This window comes from Lynx rufus, unplaced genomic scaffold (genome assembly GCF_022079265.1).
Source record: "Lynx rufus isolate CCGP_SWC_20201006 ecotype Redwood Valley unplaced genomic scaffold, mLynRuf1.p SCAF_8, whole genome shotgun sequence".
Taxonomy (NCBI): domain Eukaryota; kingdom Metazoa; phylum Chordata; class Mammalia; order Carnivora; family Felidae; genus Lynx; species Lynx rufus.
Genome location: NW_025814896.1, coordinates 108,090,175 through 108,111,373, shown reverse-complemented (window position 1 = coordinate 108,111,373; position 21,199 = coordinate 108,090,175). Strand labels below are relative to the sequence as shown.

General features: G+C 42.1%; 1 protein-coding gene across 1 annotated transcript in view; it reads right to left on the bottom strand.

The window, feature by feature from the left end:
- Nucleotides 1-1,969: 1,969 nt before the first annotated feature.
- SLC8A1 (solute carrier family 8 member A1) overlaps nucleotides 1,970-21,199 on the bottom strand; it is a 308,733-nt gene continuing 289,503 nt past the window's right edge. The window contains exon 8 of the mRNA XM_047069212.1: nucleotides 1,970-5,429. Coding sequence (XP_046925168.1) covers nucleotides 5,053-5,429 — 377 coding nt within the window. The 3' untranslated portion in view covers nucleotides 1,970-5,052. The remainder of the gene's footprint in view (nucleotides 5,430-21,199) is intronic.

Sequence of the window (21,199 nt, the reverse complement as noted above, 5' to 3'; positions counted from 1 at the left end):
AAAGCTACTCACCAGTTCTTGTGGGCTGGAAAGCTTAAGTGCTCTCTCTCTTGGGAGACCCAACGCTCAGTGGTTGTTCCTTCTATAGGTAAGACATCTCTGCCTTGGGAGATGATTAACCATGGCCTGATTAAGCTCCAAAAAGGAAATATCTAACTGTTGGAATTGATTCCCCTTCCTTTGTCATCCTTGTAGGTGGAATACCATTTGGACCACACAACACTTTAAATGTGCTGGGTGGAAGACCATGAACATGGCTAGAAGTGATAGGAATATAATATTGAAAAGAAGAGTAGAAGTGCCGTCCATTGACAAAAATCTGTAGGTAGATCTGAAGGAAAGCTAATACATGCACTCATAACAGCATCTTTTTAAGAAAAATATGATTGTGTAAAGCTCTTCTGCCTAGTGCACTCACTTGTTTATCCATTAAAATGCTCAATTTTGCCCATAGCTAGAATGCTTTCAAGTGATTACTGTAACAAAAGCTGTGAATGCCAGGTGTAGGTCTGGATGAGATCTAAGGTGGTGCATTGTCAATCACGAAATGGCCATTATATAGTTATGAAACTAGATGCAAAACTTGCTCTGAATGCAACTGCCCAAGATCAGAGACAGAAAAGCAGAATCAAAAGAGACACTCAACATCATGAGCCAGGAAATGCTTTTTAGAAGAAGTCTTAAAGGGGCTGACTTATATTCTTGAGGAGGTAAAGTTTTGACAGTGTTTGAGAATGGAGGGCTTCATCATCTACCAGAGGAAATTTTTTTCTAATTGCTTCCACAAAGTTCTCAGATATGCGTAGAACAGACCAGTCAGATTGACAGATCAGTATCCGGGATCCTGGGTTGTGGAATCAACAATGAATTTCCCTGTGTGGAAAAGGCAGTGTGCTTCTATTAACTGAGACCACTGGGGGAAAGATGCTGTGTTAGGGATTCTCATTGCAAATGAGATCCACCTATCAGAATGCCTGCAAGGTGGTTTAAAAGAGCAAATTTTATAATTTTTTCTTTGAAAAGCAAGAAGAAAATGTGTGTGCTATATAGAAAGCAAAGCTCTCAAATCTTTACTGGTGGTAGGCTTGAATCATTATGTTTGAAAGAATTAAAATTATCTTCTAAGAGGTTGAGAAGCATTGAGCCAAGGCATTTCCTTGAAGGGTAAACAGTCAAGACTACTCTGGTCATTGAATTACTCTTTGTTATTTAAAGAAATAAATATCGGCTGCTCATTTTGTGTTATACCAAAGATTGGTAACTGGGAGACATTAATTGCTGATCCAAGAAAATACTTAAATTATACCTTATTTCCTTCACATGTGAAACTGTGCCACATTATATACGGACATAATGAGGAATTCTAAAGCAAATTTGAAAGACTATCAGATGAATATCATTTACATGAACACAGTGGATTCTATTGTAAGAACTAAATCCACTGATAATTTATGTGGGCTTGCAAATAAGTACAAACTAGAGGTCACGTTTTTCCCCCTGCAAATGCTTATTTCTGGTGTCACCTCTTCCTATATTATTGATTGTATGACACATAAAGTCACTAGCATGTAATTAGTCAGAAATTAATGCAAGGAAGTTCTATTAGGGATCAAGAGGAATATAATATATCGATACCAGAAGACTATCGCTTGGACCAGTTTTATCAGAACTGATTTATTAGCTACAATATTCTAACAAGTGGTTGGATGTGTAACTGTTTATGGGTTAATGTTTTTGGATGCAGAAAGGAGGCAGATAAAGGGTACTAAAAGATGTAAAAAAATTAGTGAAATGGAGAAACATCCAACATTTATCTCTGTACCATCAGATAGATACATATTCTGACACTGTGCTCTCTTGGGACATTAAAAAGGAAATACTATATGACCAAAGGGTTGACATTTGCAAGAATCTGAATACTGGGTATCTATTGTCTGTCTTTTGGATGAGGATACCAATTGCACAATAATACCTTTTTGGTCTTTATTTCTTCAAAACATGAAAACAAAAATGAAGTAGATGACAATGAGAGAAAACATTCCATACAGAATATGCTGTATCACTAGTGATTAAGTCAGAAACAATTAGAAACTTTATTTGTGCCAATAACGTGTACCATTTATAAGGAACAGCACAATTAGTGCACTTCCCCCCTAAAGCTGTGCACAATACACACAAAATAAAATGAAATAATTTTACACAACTACAATTATTAACAACCCTGAACAATCAGAATCATATTTTCCCTATAACATGAAACTTTAAAAAGCAAACAAACCAAAAAGCTTTGAAATTAAAATTCAGTGGCAAGAATTTCTGAAAGTCCTCTGTGAAAATCTGCGGGATTATTGACATTCCAAATATGGCTAAAATTGAGTGCAAAAATCTAATATTTAAACAACTCATGTCCTTTGACTATATTTACTTGGTGTTTCTAGGCTAGCTTTCCATTTACTAAATCTTAAAAAAAATGGGTTAGAATGTGCCCCCAAAAGAGGCCACCAGTTTTGGACCACGGCCTGCTGGGGTGAGTCTCCTGGAGATATGAGGAACAGTAGAGGTGTGGGGCATAGAAAAGTACTGTTGTCCAACAAAGATAAAAACTGGGATTAATTGGACCCGTTCAGTCCTCTGGATCACCGACATGATTGCCTTTCTTGGCTTACAATGGGGAGATGTACAGATCTGCAAGATTGGCCAAGGATACATAGGATGCTTCCCCTAACCCGTGCTTTATGTCTTAAGTTAAAATCTTAGATATTTGGACAATTGTATTTGTACAGTTTCAGTGTGTTTATGTTAAGAGTTTTATAATTGTTTTTTCCCTGCAAGATAAAACTTTTCATATGGCTGTGATCACTTTTACCCACCGAGAGAGCAATCACATTAGCTGTGAGCCCACTGAGGGTGGGGATCTGGGCTGTCTTGTTCATGGTTTAGTCCCCAAGAGTAGCACAGTACCTGGTATATTGAGTAGTAACCAGCATTTAATTATTCATTCAGTCACTGGATGTTTATGAAATGATGAGTGATCATGATTAATGAGTGGAAGAAGAGAAAGTAACTCTGAACAGCTTTTATCTCTTAAGTATCTTTGAATCGATACAGAGGGCCAGTGGTGTCTCTGGCCTGGGATGCTCTATAGAGAAGTCTCTGAGACAGGACCAAAGTCATTGCATTTTGCCTCCTTACTAGACTCACTACTTTGGAATGTTGGGTTTATCCATGCTCTTTGGTATTCTGAAATAGAAAGAGCCATTCCTTTTCCAGGGTTAAAAACCTCCCAGTGCAATCCTCCTGGGAGGCACTAATCTCATTAAATTGCTTCCTCCTTAGTCACAAGTACAGAAGATACACTTTTAAAGGCCCATTCGTCTCCCTGGCTTCATTCCTACTCAGGAACTGCAGGTACAATCAGAGGAGTCTGGATGTTGAAAGTAACAGGGCTCAAAATAGCCTTTTACATAAAAAAAAAAAAATAAAACGAACAAACCACTATCTACCATCTGTCCCAGACAGAGCAGAAGTGAAATAAATACTTTGGGGGCAGGGCAGGGGTGGGTGTCAGGGAGGTGGAGGCTCTCAAAGCCTGGGCACATCGAATCTGGCCACTGCTCTACAACCTTTCTCCTTTGCCCTCCTGAATCATCAAGAGGTGATTCTTTAGAGGCCTCTGGTGTATTCCACGTGGCTAATTTTCCATGAAGATAGTTGGTAGTTTGCCTGCTGTCCTCTCAGTAGCTTTAACTTCCCAACGAACTGTTATTGCTTCTTAGAAACGAATGTGCAAGTCCATGAACAATAAGCCATTTTCTCCTTTTATCTCTAGTAAAATCAAACTCACAACACAAACGTTACAACTCAGGTGAAAAGGAGACTCACTTATATCTTCAATGTCCAGTCAACGTTGCTGAATGGGAGAACAGTATATGCTATACTCTACTATATACAGGTACGCTTATTTTGTTTTTCATCCATGCACTGTGTAACAGGTATCACGACAACATTCCCCAACAGGCACACGAAGAAGGAGCAAATGTTCAGTCATGACTGGAACAGGATTGTGCAAGCCATGGATACTTTCAAAAATAAAGCTGACAAATGATCCCAGGCAACAGCGAACATGGGACTGGGACACACATGATGCAAATGGAAAACGATGATGTGCTTTGTTGAATGGGGTTATTCCTGTTTGCCTGAGAGATGGTGGGCAGGAGGAGGAGGATTGGGATGGGGGACCTGGGGGTTAGCCAGGCTGGAAAATCAGAATAAGGGCCTTGCTAATCATAGTCCAGACCTGAAGAGATAAGAAATAAATGATTTTGCACGTTCTTGGGAATCTAGGCATGTTATTCCTGTACCTGTTAAACAAGACTGTCAGGCATCATATCTTTGAATGTCAGACTGTATCTAGAGCCATCACTTCTCCTGGCTCCATTCAAGCGCCCATGCTGCTTCTTGGAGGCAGCTTTATCTCTGCTCATGTCCCAGAGAGAAGCACGAAATTTAGTGATCGAGCAAAGACCTGCCTCTTCTTCAGCGCCCATGTCCTTTCTGAATCCCAAATAATTTGTCAAGTGTTTGGAAGAGAGGGCAATTGTAACGATTTAAATTTTTACCAAAAACCCATTTGCACTTAGATTGGTCATCACCTCCCGCAAGGGAAACAGAAACTTTGACCCTCCCAACAAAATAATACAAAATAAAAGTCAAACGTCAGCCACCTCCCAGCCCCCACCAAAAACAAGCAGAAACAGAAAACAAATCAAAGACTTAATGATTTATGAACCTGGAGAGAACACAGTCCTTCTAGGCTGAGCTGCAAAGATGCCCCTGCCTCCGTGCCTCGTTCAAAGTGGCGATGCCCCCTGGGAATAAGAGGTGATGGTTTCTCACTTCCGCCCTAGTACAGAGTATGCTCTTGAAGCTGGGTTCCATCAGCAGGTAAGTGAACATGACAAATGTCAGTTTCCTCTGTTCATTATACATAATATTTTATGTATATATTTATATACGTATATATATATAAATTTACTATATCTGATTGTTCCTTTAGAAGCCTTTTATGTGGCAGTAGGCCTCCAGGGAGGAGAAGAAAATGTACAAGAGCCATAGGAGCACGAAGAGGCAGGATGTGAGGAGCTTGGCAGTCCGGGGCCCACCCAGCTCACCTCCGATCTCCGGCCTTCGCCGATACAGCAGCACCCCCACATTGATGAAAGCAAAAATGGTGAAGAGAGTGACAGAGAAAGCTAGCGTGCCAGGGGACACTTTGAACTGTTCCCCGTTGGCTGCGTGGTAGATGGCAGCGATGGACCAGGCCACGCCGATTCCCAGGAAGACGTTCACCGCGTTGCTGCCAGTGACGTTACCTATGGATGCATCTGCGTACTGGTCCTGGGTGGCGGCCACTTTGCTTGCAAACGTATCTGTGGAGGAAGGAAAAAAAGGCAGTGACACTCAATATTTTAGGTCCGTGGAGCACTGGAAGCTTCCGTGATGTACTCTAGGGTCAAATCCCCTGACGGAAACCTCGTGACCAGGAGGAGGTTTTCCTCTTCTCTGGAGTTCCCTCCTGTGGTCGGAACAATGGGATCTAGACATCAGAAGTCAAATGTTTGGTGTTGGCTGTGTTACCAGATGATCTTGGGTCAATTTCTTTGCCCACAGGTAGCACAGTTCTTTGTGAAACTGAGCTTGCAGGGCAGCATTTTTCAGAGTGATCATGACCCGTCTACATTAGAATCACGTGGGGTCCTCAAGCGTGAATGGTACAAGGTTCCATCCAGCTGGGCTGCATCAGAATCACCGGGGCCCAGGAATCTGCTTTAACAACATCCCAAGAGATTATAGGTCACTAAAGCTTGTGAATGGCTATTGGAGGGAATTGCTAAAAGGTTCTGTATCGACAGCTCTAGGTTACAGATGAGGAAGCTAAGGTGTCAGGAGATCTTTCCAAAGATTCAAGAGCAAATCCTCAGTGGAACTGAAGCTAATTGAACCATAATAATAGCTGGCATTGGCCTAGAGCCTTAGGAATAGGAAAGCCGACTCACCTACATTACTGCACTGATTGTGACAATTCTAGGAGGGGGCACACTTTATAGGTGAGGACACTGGGCTTCTGGACAATAAGTGATGGGTGCAACATCACGCAACAAGGGAGAAGCCATCTCGGGGCTTGCGCTGGGACCTCCTGCCGTCACTGCAAGTACTTGTTCACTGCAGGCAGCATCGTACCTTTCACTATGCCATGCGTACCAGTGGCCATTCTCAAAGCTTTGTTCGCCAGTAATCCCGAGTGCATCTTCTTCTGAAGATAGGAAAATCGTGGTCCATACAAGGAGTAGGACAAGTGACTGATATTCGCGATGAGTAGAGCATAGGGCATGTTTGTGCCATCAAATCCTGTCGTCACAACTGAATGTGTGACCCCAGGTGGATTACTTAATTTCTCAAGCCTCAATTTTCCAATCTGTGAAATGGGGATAGTGACACCCACCTCAGGGTGCTGTTGAAATGCTATAGGTAAAATGCTTATCTATCTTGGTAGAAAGTAAGAGTAGCTCTTTTTGTTCTTTTGCAAAGACCATGTGGGTAAAGCTGGCTGATCAGTTTACTAAAAGTTGAGGCAGGATCTGAAATCGCTCCTTTCTTTAAGCACATAAACAGAACTTGCAGGATACTCAGTTTCTTTTCTGTTCAGCTCCCTTGTTAGTATCGAAGTCCTCTCAGTTACCTTGGCAGAATACCTTGCACAGTAGGCTTATAGAAGACGTGAATAGCTGTGAGATTGAACTATTTGCAAGAGCCAGTAATGGCAGGTGTGATATTACCGTAAGGTGCCGTGTCATCTGCTCTGGTCCTCCGGAGGTTCCTGGGATGCTCTGGGCAGGCATGGACTTGTGGGATATTTGGATCACTTTCTCCCCTCTTTTGCTACCCTGTTGCCACCATCCTCCTCCTGTAGATCTCCAAGGGGGATGATACATCAAGCATGCAAGCTTCTATCAACCTGTAGATTTTTGTGCTTTACTCTGGGTGAGTTGGTTATTTAGGTTGCTCAGAGGATAGTTCCCAGCAGCATCCCTTTCTTTTTTGAAAGGAAGTCAACATGGAGGGCCCATCTCATTAATCTTGACCTTTCTGGTAGAAAGCAGGTTTTACTTAGTTTTATAATTAGACAAACACTGCCTGCTCTGTACCAGGCACTATCCTACATGTTACACGCAGATTCTCATTCAACCTTCTTAGCCTTAAAGATTTTATGGTTTGGGAACACCTCTTGGACATGTCAGTAGAACAAGGATTTTTAAACCAAATTGTTATAACTTCAGAGCCCATTCTCCGTTCACCCTGCACTGTCCCTCCCAGAAAGGCTAAAGTTTTCCCTTCCTCATTTCAGATGGCCCTGTCCCTTCCCCTCAGAAACTCTGAAACTGGTTATCCCAGAATGCTCTTTCCTGTCTCTCAGCAAAGGCTGCAGGAGGGGTAGGCGGTTTGCTCAGCCACCCGCCCGTATTTGAGCCGCTTTGTGTATTCAGCTCACACACCGCAGCCCCATCAGGACTATCATGGAGACTGGCGAGTGAAAGCCAAGCGAGGCAGATCTTAATGGTCTCTTGCGCTTCATCATTAAGAGTTATTAGGAGCTGCAGCCTCCACAAAATGAAGTCGTTTTGCTTTTCTCTTTCAAGGACAGAGAGCTGAGCAGGGAAAGTGAAGGCAAAGAGTGGAAGGCAAGGGAAAGTAGCTCATGGCTCAGCTGCTTCGGAGGAACACTTGAGATGTTCTGTGCTGACATGGCTGTTGGCACCAGCTGGTGGTGAACAGATGGCTGTGTTAGGCTGGGCCCGACGAGGTAGGGGATGATCCCTCCCCGTGCTGCAGGGGCAGGCGACCTGGCACTCACACCTGCTGACCTCCCCTGGCCTGTGGCACATGGCACACAGGACTTCCTGGGTGCCCCATCTCCACTCCAACCCTACGCTTTTCTGGAGGCTTCTGCCACTGTGCCAGAAGGGGATGAGGCGTAAAATCAAAGATTCCCGGGGCCCAGGGACCCTGAACACCCAGACCAGTCCTTTTGCCTGAAAGACATCCCTGGGTCTGCAGGGATGTCTCCCTCTCTTGTTTTTCAGTAGCCTATTGTGAATACTGAATTGGAGTTCTTGTAACAACAGGTTCCTGTTTTTTCGAATGCCTTTCTCTGGATTCCCTACAAGATGAGTAGTGGAAGTAATTAGCTGATCAAAACAGTGAAACCTGTTTGGGGCCTATTTGAGTCTCGTAGGTTTTATTTACCTGGGTTATACATCAGGCCTTTTATCTGTTTTAATTCAAAAGCTATGTAAAAATTACAGAGACACATGCAAACCCAAACCAGTAACCTTACCTCCAGCAGAGACGACTCTGTTTTCCAAATAAAGTGTGATGGGATCTCCCCAAATTGCATTCTGTCACTGCTCTGCTGCTTAGTGCAAAGAGCAATGCATACGTTAGACTGCCAAGCCTTACCCTGGACACTAAGCTCATACCCTGCTTATGGATGAGCAAGGCAAAGCCACTCAAATGCCATTCCCCAAAGTAAAATCCAAGAAATAACTACCGCTGTGGTCTCAGAGGGGTTGTAATCATATTCAGAACTTGGCCCATTTAACAAACACATGAATCAGGTTTCCCATGTGATTGGCACAAACTAAGACATGTTGATAGTTACATATATGTGTCTTCGTACCTATGCAGCTTAGGTCAGATTTCTAGTAGGAATTGTTGCTTTTCACTTCACCTTGAATTCTGAGGCATTTTGGATTAGTCCTACAGTCTTAGACTTTTGGTTCTGCCTCCTGGTACCTATGACTGTAAATCAACAGGGAAGATTCAGTCGGGAGACAGTGTGGCTGGAACTAAACCATACATCACAGAGTCAGGACATCACTCTTCTCTGCAGACCTATCCTGACTCTGTATAACCTTGGCCAAGTCATCTGGTCATTGTGCACAATAGGTCGGCACATTCTCCTTTCCTCCAAGAATTGTTACCTGAATCTTGCAAACTTTACAGCGACATACAGACCAAGCCTTAAATGTCTCTTCTGTAAAAACGGATACTTATTATATTCCTGTAGGTCACACACAAGGTTTATTATCTAGAGCAAGGGTTTCATCCCAGACGATTTATTCTTGACTTTTAGCCTATTTGGGGGGCCAGCTGTTCAACCCTCAAGCCCTTTGTGCCTCAGGAACTGACACCAATGGTGATTTTAATTGGAATCCAGCCTGCTTGTCAAGGCATGGTTACTTCCCCAGCACCTGTGAATTACAATATAAGAGACAGACCAGGGGGTACAGAGCTTCATGATACAGTAGTGAGAGAAGCTCATTAAGGAGACAATCCTAGGTCTTATGTGCGTTGTTGGATAAGACACTTCACTTTTTTTTTAGTTCTAGTTTCTTCATCTAAAATAAAAAATTTAGAAGATCTCTAAGACTATCCCTAAGTTTACTGTTTGGGTGGTGTGCAGAATACATCAAAATACTAAATTCATATGTATGATTTTGTTGTGTTTTTCTTTTTTGTAGGAGTTTGTACATGAGCACCCATCTTCATTAGAACCGATTAATCTCATTTTAAAGAATGGCCTAAATGAAACATTCAAAGATCCTAGGAAGAAAGGTCTCTAGACCCAAAGATATTGCCATTGATCAAATTGTGGCAATATTTATGAAACTAAACCACACCGCCCGGAGTCATTTGCCTTTTCAAAATAGATAAACATTGGCAAAATTATTTACTTGAAACCCCTCTGACCAGCCAGCCATTTATATGCGTGACCCATGGTATATAAATGGTGGCAGTGACGACCTTTGCAAACTTGGTGTGTTATGTCAAGTTTGCATACCACTGGCATGGGAAATACTGGGAGAGCCTGGTTCAAAGATCTGGGGCTCCACCCTCAACCTACTTAATCAGGCTGTCTTAGGAAAGGACACATTTTAACAAGGGCCTCACGTTATTCTTCTTTATACCAAGGTTTGAGAACCATGGCTCTGAGCCAGGGAAATGGCTGTTGCTCCAAACACCCATTGTTTGGGGGGTCTTGCTGAGAGGGATAGATGTTTCAGTTTTGGGGAAGCAGCTAATTTCTCTAGTGGCGGTTTGACTCAAACACACACTTGGGTGGGTTTAATGGAGGGGCCGGGGCTGCCCCTCCAGTTCTAATGCCCTCCAACTCTTGAGTTATGCTATGTTATGCTATGTTCTTATTATTTTTAAACCTTGTTCCAGCATGGATGCTGCGAAAGACCAAAGGAGGAAGGAAATTTACTTAAATTCGTAGAATTCTGGCTCCACCATTCGCCAGGTAAGAAGCTTACCTACTTCAGAGGGTTTTGAAAGAAACCCTGTTAACCTGAGCAGCACGCAGATTAGGGCCTGAGACCTAATGAGTGTTCAGCATTATTGGCTATTTTTATAACCCAGTAGCACCAGATCCTAAGAGAATAAGTGGTGGGGAATTCTGACTCAATGTGATAATTCTAAACTTTCAGGGAGTTATAACATCCTTTAAAGACTGCCTAACTTTATGATCATGTGCATTTAAAAATGCGATAAAGCATAAAATTATTCTCAAAAATCAAAGCGATTCTTTATTTTGAAAATTCCATATAGCTGAGTCATGGAATGGCATTGGAGCTCTTCTAGTTTTAAGGCCCTAATCTCACTAGTGACTGAAAGGCAAGCAGGCAGGCATCTATTCTCCTCTAGGCACTTTTTGTCTTGCTTTTTTAGAATTCAAATGAAAATCATTTACATGCGAATTCTTCTGTCACTGAGGACTTTGAACAAGATTTTGTCTTTAGTTGTGACATTTACCCAAGTAAATACGAAAACCACACTGCCTCACACACGCACTCCATTGGTTCATCTCAAAAGAATCCTTATTTGACTTTCAGGTGAAGTGCAAGAGGTCAAGGAATTACTGATGTTGACAGATTAATGACCAGTTAGGAGTTGTAAAAACAGAAAAAGGGAAGAACACTTCAATGAGATTTCTGCCCATAAAAGCTCCCTGAAAGAGTGTAAAAAAGAAATGGAGATGGTGACGTGACTTATTTTTAGAAGGGAACAGAGGTAAGTAAGAAGCTCCAGAGGATTCGTGTTGGCACATCGGAACACCTGCTTCTACTCATTTTTATCCCCAACTGCAAATCAGAAGCACCAGGGCAACATTTGAAAAATACTAGCTTCCTAGCCCCACCCAAGCTTCTGTTTAATTTGTCTGGAGCACCAGTATTTTTTAAAGCTCCCCCAACCAGACTGAGATCCGCTAACCACTCAGAGCCTTTGTTTCTTCATCCGTGTGAGGACAATGGCACCTCCCGGATAGCGTATGGAATAGCCCTGACGCACAGATCGTCGAATACCAGCCTTGTTTTGGGGCGCCTGGGTGGCGCAGTCGGTTAAGCGTCCGACTTCAGCCAGGTCACGATCTCACGGTCCGTGGGTTCGAGCCCCGCGTCGGGCTCTGGGCTGATGGCCCAGAGCCTGGAGCCTGTTTCTGATTCTGTGTCTCCCTCTCTCTCTGCCCCTCCCCCGTTCATGCTCTGTCTCGCTCTGTCCCAAAAATAAATAAACGTTGAAAAAAAAAAATTTTAATAAAAAAAAAAAAAGAAAAAAAAAAGAAAACCAGCCTTGTTTTGTTACCAAATAACTTTTCATTTTGATATCTTTGCAAGGGTACCTCCAGGACATTGTTTTCCTGTTTTGTATTTGAAATCCTGGGAGATTTGAAATTCAAAGAGATTAATTCTAATTAAAAGGGAAAAGTAATGGGGGTTTATTTTTCTGAGGAACACAAAGTGGAGGAGAGAATGAACACAAACCAACAGTGCTATTTGATCTGCCTTCCAAAATGTAATTTGATCCGTGCTCTCAAAAGAACGTGATAATACTCCACTCTTAAACACACCCATAATGGGATGATTGTTCAGTATGATGTCCATGAAGATTCAAGAGAGGATCCAAGGTTCCCCTTCCTTGTTTAAACGTCTAGCTTCATGAGGTTTGCTGAAATTTTCTCAAATCCCTGGTTCTAAATCTTTGAGGTCAACAACAACTTTTGAGCCTCTCAAAGAACTCTAAAGGTTTGTCTGAGATGGGGCTAATTCAATTCAATTCAGTTCATTCTGTTCAATTCTATTCACTCCTCCCCATGCCCACTCTTGACCTTGAAAAAAGCCCCAAACCAACTAGCTGGGTGTGGAGCAAAGAAGTGGTATTCTGACCTGGTTGTCTCCTGAGACTTGCATTAACATGGTCTTGGAGTGGACCAGATTATGTATGTTAAGTGGGTTTGGTACTTTCACTTTGGGGGTCCTGCTTGTCTGTTTCCCCACATAAAAAGGTTTATGCAGATTATTGTGGTGGAAGTTGCAACGTGTGCCTGATAAAATAAGGGGTGCAGGGTTGACTGACTTGAGAGAAGTCTCCTGTCTCTGTTCAAGTGGTAAACAGGAAGCTTGATGATGACCATAGTATTCCACAGTTCCCACTGGGTTCATGTGAATCATTGGTTCTGCTTGGCATTGAGAGCCTTAGTAAGCAGAGGTCACTGTCCATAGTTCATTTGGTTACCTGATTCCATGTTACTCTGTGGTTAACCACTGTTGTTACTGAAGGATGCCAGTGCTGATTACTGTGGACTGCATAATGTCTCTAGTTATAGTAGGAAGGAGCCTAAGCTATGGAGTAAGACCTGGTCCTGGTCCCATTTACCATGTACTGGGTGTGTGGCCTTGGGATAACCTCTCTTTAAGACTCTGATATCTGTAAAATAGCGAAAATAAAAGTCCCTATTTATATAGCCATAAAGATCAAAAGAAGCACTACAAAATGGCTCAGGATGGTGTCTGGAAGTTAGTAGGTGCACAGCGAATATTTCCTATTTCAGAATTCTTTCTTCTGGTGATAACAAAGGGAATGTTAATGATATTAACCACTTTTTATTATGGTTTCCTTCAGCTAGGTGATTTAAGGTTAATAAACCTATAGGATTTAGGGAGAATGTGTTTCTGTCTTTGATGTCCACAAATGATAGTGGTGATAAGGGCAGTGATAGTTAACATTTACGAGGCTCCTAGGCGAGGCTCTATATATGGCTTCCCATTGGGGCACCTGGGTGGCTCAGTCGGTTGAGTGTCTGACTTCAGCTCACAGTTCGTGGGTCTGGACCCTACATCGGGCTCTGTGCTGACAGCTCAGAGCCTGGAGCCTGCTTTGGATTCTGTGTCTGTCTCTCTCTCTCTCTCAAAAATAAACAAACATTAAAACAATTATATATGGCTTCCCATGTAATCTACAAGACAATCATATGAAGTAGGAACTTTTATTATCTTCATTTGATAGATGAGAAAATTGAATCTCTGAGTATAAGAAAGTTGGCTAAAGTTATATAGCCAATAAGAGGTGAAACTAGTATTCACAAACTAATGTGCTCCTAGCCAGAATTCATGTTCTTAACCAAGAGTGCACTGTGTATTGACTGACTTTATGCATAAGAGCGTGGGGTGTTGACAAGGACTGAATAACATACCTGAAATTTGAAAATGGGCAAAGGGTTCCAAGAAAATATCCAGAAACCTTATAATGTTCACCTCTTACTATAACTACACAATACTAAAACAGCTTATCAGTTGAAAGAAAAGGATTAAAATGGTTGTACAGAGAAACATCAGCCTGACTCCTTTAGAAAAATATTTGTACGGGTCAGAAACAGATTAAGAAGGGGCTATTTCCATGGATGACCCTTCATACCTTTAGAACAATATTAGAGATCACTGACAAAGTAATTTTTTCAATTCCTAAGTTCCTGGCTTCTCTTGCTATTACATTATAGTACATAAAAACAGGCTTGAAGGAACCTACTTTTAAAATAACATCAAGGTTCTGGTATTTTCAATTTTGAGCCAGAATTTTTTTACTTTTATAATGAACCTTTATTAATACCAAGTCCATGAGGGTAAAACATTGTTGAGATTTAGATCAGCAGCATTTTGCTAATTTTGAAAAGGCAAAAAAAGGGCAGGTTTGGGGCTACAGCAAGTAGCTAACTGTCACTTTCCCAAGCCATTTTGTTATTAGATACAACTGGAACTCCTTGCCTCCAACACAGTCCAGGCTTGCCTGCATGAAACAGTCAGTGTCTTCCACCTTGCTGTTCCTTCCTTCCCCATAATCTCCCTCTGTCCCTCAACCCTCCTTGCCTTTGAAGCCTGGTTTGTTCTTCTATGCTTTGTTCTATTTCTGGAACATGTCTCCTGTCTGAATCTTCTCAAGTCCTGCTTTAGAGATGGTAAAGCCATAGGTGCCCCAAGCCTTGCTAGAACTACAGGTAGCTGAGTGGGACCCGACAGAAAGACTGTACTATAACTTGGAGAAAACAGAAACGCTCACTGCTACTTCCAGATAGCCTTAGTAGGTTACAAGAGAACTTCCCTTTCAGCTGGGCTATACTGGTATAACTCAAAGCCTACAGATCTAGATAACACGCTGAAGACCCCCAACATGTGCCCTTGTCCTGTGGATGGTTACCCAGTTATTTATTCCTCATAAACCTTCTTTTTTTGAGAGGGGTTGCTTTGTGCACTATGAGTTCAGGAAAGCGTGTACACTACTAAAAGTAGACAAATAGAGTCATCTCAATAAACAGTAAAGGTCACTTTCAGTGATCAGGGCTATGGTAGTGGGATCCTAAGGGGGAAGGCGGCATAATACCGCACACACAGCAGGTGCATCTCAGCAGGCGTCAGGGTGAGGAGAGGGGGGTGAGAGTAATGAAGAGATTTCCTGGCCATCAGGGGTTTCCTGGCCTGGAATTTAGAGTTAGGAAGGTGCTCAGGACAGACCATAAAGTGGAACAAGAATCTTGAAAAACAAACTTCATCCACTATAAAACTTTTCTGAGGACGAGCTGTGAAGGGGAGAGATCTATGGGTCGTTGTTTCCTTCGAACCATTCTTGTCAGGCAATGATGGACTATATGACAAGGCCAGAATCCTCTCTTAATTCTGTATCTGTGTTACGGTAACATTATATTGTATTTACTAATAGTGTATTCCATTGACTTCAACCCACAAAATTACTTCGCATATTCATTTGTTAAGAGCTCTGTGCCCTTAACATTTCTGGGAGGGGATATAATACCCAAGTCTTCCATCATTTGTACCTGGGCTCTTACTAGAGATGTAATTTGGAATGCGGAGACTAGAAAGTAAGGTGTAGAGCTCCATCCAGGCTGCTAAGGATACGTGATGAGGCTGAGCTCTAATGTCATATTTTGTTCTTGTCTCTTTCCCAGGCACCTAGCACTGCTCTTGGTAGATAATTTGTAAATGACTTTTGACAAAAATTTCTTATTTTTACATCTGAGAGCTTTCAGAGCTCTTCCATAGATGTTCTACTATTTGTTCTTTCTGACAATTCAGTGGGTGGGTGCATGGATGGGTGGGTGCCGTGTTGGTTTTTTTTTTTTTTTTTTTTTTTTTCAGGGGAGGAAGCTGAAGCCCCCTAGGAGGCAGAAGGAATGTGAATGCAGGGGTGGGCTTAGAATCCACATTTTGTGATTCCTGGTGCCGGGGTTCTCATGCTGGAGGCTTGTTTCCAGGATCTCTCATCAGATTCCATTCTTGCCAGATATTATCCCACGCTCTGAACCTGATGACACATCTAGATTGCCTAACTTCCAGGGCTGCTGTGGATATCAAAGAGATAATTTATACAGATGTACTTTTAAAACAATGAAGCTATGCAAATGTGGTTACTGTTGAAACACTTTTTGTGTTAAGTGCAAATGCCCTGCCCTCATGAAATCATCATTCACCACTGATGCCTTAATGTGGATCATTTGTTGGATATTCCAAAGTAATAACTAACACGGAACATTTAGACTGGGAGGGGAAGAAGTATTGGGAAGAAAAACCCAGGGCAGTTGGGTACTATCCCCTAAGAACAGATGTTGGTAGGTGTAACAAGAGAGTCACAGCTGCCAGAGAGGAAGGTAAACCACCAAAAACCTCAAAAGGGTTATGTAAAGGAATAGGTCAAGAAAAAGTAATGCCTTTTCATAATTTCTAAGGTTAGAACTGCTGGGATAAGTTTGCAGGGGGATAACCAGAGGTTTGAGTGAGTAGGTAATTTTCCAATGATTGGTGTATAAAGGAGTCATACTACCCTATTAAAATACCCCCCGTGTGTATAGAGTATACATGCTCTTGAATCCAGGATTCCATGATCCTGTTTTATTTTCTTCTCAAGAATGTTCATCTCATTGCTATCTGAAACTTTATCCTATTTTTGTTAAGTATCTGTTTTCTTCCCCTGGGGTATGCACTTTGTGGGATTAAACATCTGTCTCGTTTATCCCTCTGTATCCACTATGTCGAATGGGGTATACTACTTAGTGGGTACTTAATATTTGTAGAACACATGAATCAACACACATGCAAAATGGCTCTGAATCCTATGCCTTGCTACTGTATCATACTGCTTCCTTTGATCTGATGTTTAAAAAATGGTTTTAAACTTAACGTCTAATGAGTCGTGTAGAGGGAAGATGTCTGGAATATTTGATGATCGAGAATGCCACATTGTCTCACACTCAGTTTGTGCTTCCTGGCATCATCTGTCAGAACACAGTTTTTTATTTTGAATATTCTCACTATTCCTCTGTAGACTGAGCTCTGGTGTAGAAGTTGTAGAAGAAAGGGCTTAATCCATACTCTCAGGAAAACAAGACTTGGTCCTGAAGTTATCAATGTCAGGTTCTTCTAGGTGGTTTGACCCTTGTCTCCCTACATGTGGAACTCTGGAAGCACAGATGGAAACAGACAAAAGGATGAGCATTTTCTGGTGTGGTCTCACGCTGGATGTTGACCCCTTTCTGAGCACCCTGACCAGTTGTCTTCTAATTGGACAAATGGGTTAGTTTAGGGCTTTTGCTTTGCCATTTTTCAGCTGTCTGAAGCATCATCATACAAAGAATCCTTCCGAGAAGGACATTTTCGTGATCTTTTTGCACATTTGTGGTTAGTTGTTGTTTCACAACTCTAACTCAGGAATGACAAGGTATAATTTGTCCTCTGCTGGCTCCATTTGCGGACCCCAGTGGGGATCATTTCAGTTTGGAACCACAGCAAGTCTCGCTTGTTGTCTCAACCCACGAGTTTTTAGGGCGATAACCTAATAATAGCTTACAATTTATGGAGGACCCTGTCAAAAAGCCTCCTGGGCTCCAGAACAGGAGGGAGCGAGGGGAAAGGAAACAAACACGACACAGCATTTCCTGATTGTAAATAATAGAACCAAAGTGGCTATTTTCTCCTTAGCACGAAACGTAGGATTTGTATGTGCTGAGTTAAACAAAGGTTATCTAATATGGCCACCAATAGATTTGGCATTTCTGGGTCATGAGCCAGAAAAGGTGGCTGAAGAATGTGAGGCATTTTATGGATTTAAATCTTTTTTGTGGAATGAAGCGGAGTATAAACTGGTAATATATAGCTTAAGTTTCAGTCCTGGGCAAAGGCAGGATGTGAGGTCTGTGCGCTGAGGAGCATTGATGGCATTCCAGCTGGCTTTGTGCTTAAATGCCAAGCACCATGATTTCATGTCTGTGATATGCACTATCCCCGACAGGTATTAAAATGCTTGTACAGTCACATGTAAGATTTGCTTTTTAAATTGAATTACCATTTTATTTGCCTTCTCTTCTAAAAATAGCAATGAGCCTTAAAGTCATTTTGTTTCTCATGCGGTGCCCATGACATGGCAATTAGGTTCTGCTTTTTTTTGTAGCCCACTTTTTTTTTTTTCTTTTGAATTCAGTGATAATATTCTGTGTGCAGGAGACAATGTTCACAGCCTGTGTTCTAGGCCCTGGTCTCTACTCTCTTCCTAATGGTTTTCATGGATTTGTATTGATCCAGGGGCCAATGACCAGTGTCTACAGGGTGACAGCTAGGGCTGGGGATAATAGTAAGAAGCTGAACTCATGAGAGTTGCCTCATTTTCAATGTGTTATGATTACCTGACTGAATTGGCCATGGATATTTAGCCTCTATAGATCATTAAACGGGGGTTTTACCCCAAGATTCACAGTGCTAATTCTAAATACCATTGTGTGATATTTTCCCCCAGCGATTTCAAATATATGAGCCAAGGCTACTGTTGTGGGGGAGGGTAGTGGGATTGTTTTAAAGGGTGCACATATCTCTATATTCACAAAGCAATAAAGACCAAAAATATCTCATATTTGTAGTTTGCAAATGACTATAGAGATGTTACGGTGAATAAAACAAAAATTATCTTAAAATTTTACGGAATCTGAGGTAAATCCCTACATTTATGTATTACTAAAGTATAGTTACCATCATGTGGAGGATCCATGACATTTTTACATTCAGATTGGTCCTTGAGAAACGCTGAAAGAAGCCAAATCTGTGGGGTCTTCAAAGTTACATTAGTGGCTCCCTGGGGCAGGAGGCAAAGGTGGGGATTACCTGTCTGTAGCTAAGAGGGAAGTTACAAGAGGGAAGAAATTCATGTGGGTAGAGGTGGGGATTACCTGTCAGTAGCCAAGAGGGAAGTGACGAAATGTTCTAAAGCTGGATTAGGGTAATGATTGTAGGGCACTGTAGATTTGCTAAAAAAATAAAAAAATAAAAAACTCCCTTAACTGTACATTTCAATGGGTGACTTTTATGGTATATAAATTATGCCTACAAGGTTGTTTAAAAATGCAGCCTGAGGCCTGAATTTAAAAGAAAAAAAAAAAGCACAACAGTGGTTCTTGAAATTTTTCATTTTCATTATCTAATTTTCACATGTGACAAGGGAGAAATGAAAGTTATCACCTCAACATTATTTTCAAGTCACTTCTAAGAGACCCAGGCTATTGTTAGTCCCCTTGGAGCAAACAGGCCTAAGGTCTTCACTTGTTTTTTTTTTTCCCCTTTGCAATATACCTCAAGACTAAAAAGGAGAGGAAATCTACATTCATTCGCATTGCACATTCATAACACCAGCTCTCTGAATACAACACACACACACACACACACACACACACACACACAAACCACTGAACGGCGTGATGTTTCTGCCAATATCCTTGCTTTGTCTGACCTAGACTAGGCAGGAAGGCCCAGAGAAGACTAGGGTGAAACATTTTTAGTTTCCCTTCTTTTACACATGATTTTTGTGGGACTGAGTGAAGGTGGTTGGCGTGGGATTGGGGCACTAATCCAAAGACAGGCTTATGTCACATTGGGCATGACGCGTGCTGCATTCTCAGCTCCCCGGGGCCACCTCCTGGTGGATGACATCATTGTCAGCATCCTGGTCCCCCTCCAGCCTTGTGCTCCATGCCAGGGACCCCATACAGTGCTACCTCTTGATACAAACTAAAGATTGCAATTGCCAACAAAAAATTTGTAAGTACTAAATACAAATTCTTCTTTTGGGCTGTAAGAATAAGGGATTCAAATAGTTTTGAAATGGGTGTGTCCCAGGTTTTTACAAAAATGCTTTGGGTCTGCTGCACTTAGTCTATTCCCCAGTGTTTTAGTTTAGAATAACAGGCAGTTCTTGTGCCATTTGTGGAGCAAATCTTGTGAAATCTGGTATCCAGCCTTCCTTTGTTTCGCTCTGTCCTTAGAAATGCTTGCTTTTGTAAGCTTCCTTCAAGTCCTATGACCTCACCTATTCATGAGAAAGTGTGCTGGAACATTCCGAGCGTTTTACCTCCAGCTGGCTGGTCACTGGCGTGAGGGTGAGAGAAGGTCCTGTGGAAAGCCCTCTGAGTGATTAAGGGTTGCCCGGTGCTGGACCTCTGGCCATGTCCCTGGGTGGCTCTGCCTCTTGGCCTGACTGTGATCAGAGGGCCCATTTTCAGCAGTCCTGACCTTTCTTGGTGGCGAAGAAACTGACTGCTTATTCAGGTATCTGGAAACAAAATATACCTGCCCTTTCGGATCTTCCTGGGGGAACCAACATTATAGCCATGGGGAAATCCTGGTGCAGAGTAAAGCAATTCTGTTTTCATTCCCATTTAAGCTGTTGTGAAATGTTAATCACCCGATTAAATTCGTATACAGGTAATATGTAGCTATGGTATGTTCTCTTCAACCGCGTCTGAGTTGAAATGCCAATGTTGAGTGTAAAAGCTCGGGGTAGAATTGCAGGAAACAGGAACACAATTGAGAATGTCCACCAAACCTGAATTCCTAATGTAGGAATTCCTAACACAGGACCTCGTAATGAAGATGGGCTGCGAATTTACTTGGTTTGCTATTTTTCACTTGCTGTGATACAGCTGAGCTAACTACCGGGAGGCCTAAGCCTATTTATCAGTACATTGAGGTAGAAAGGAAAAGAGATCTAATATTTTTTTCAAGCACCAATTATATGCTAGGCCCTGTACCGGGTGCTTGATAAAGGTGCTCTCATGCCATCTTCACTACAACTCTGAGGTAGATTTTCATGTCCCCATTGCTGTTATTCAGATTAATGAACTAAGGTTGACAGGAGTCAAGCAATTTGCCTCTAGAGGTGGGGTGGGTGGATTTGAACTCACGTTTACCTGACTCTAAAGCTCATGTTCTTTTATACCGTCTTGTGGAGAACCATGAATACCCCACTAAGAGATGATTTTGCATAATTCTTATATTGAGGCTGTTTCCCAGTTAATCCGTGAACCCAGAAATGAAAACACCAAAATCTATCTGAAGTAGGATGGAGGGAGAGGAAATGGTTGTATCAGTCGGATTCCTCGTTATTCTCCAGGGTAGATCAGATGGCTGTGGGATTTCAGAATGGCTGGATACAATTTACCCTGAGAAGAGTATCTGATTGTGCTGTGTTTCCTTCTGACCCCATCTCTGTTGTTAAGTAAGGGGGAGGCTGAGTGTATGTACTGATAGATGCCTTGGATAGTTACTTCTAGTGATTCTACTCCCAGGCTCCTACTCCTGCTCAGAGACCTAGAAAACGGCTTGATTTCCAGAGTTTCCAGTAAGTCTGCAGAACGTGACTGCTGGGAGAACATCCCCGATATGCCCTTCCTGATCCTGACGCCCGTGCCTGGTCAGCCGTGTATCACAGGAAGCTTTGGTCTCGGCCCAGAATGACCAAACCTCCTTTAAAT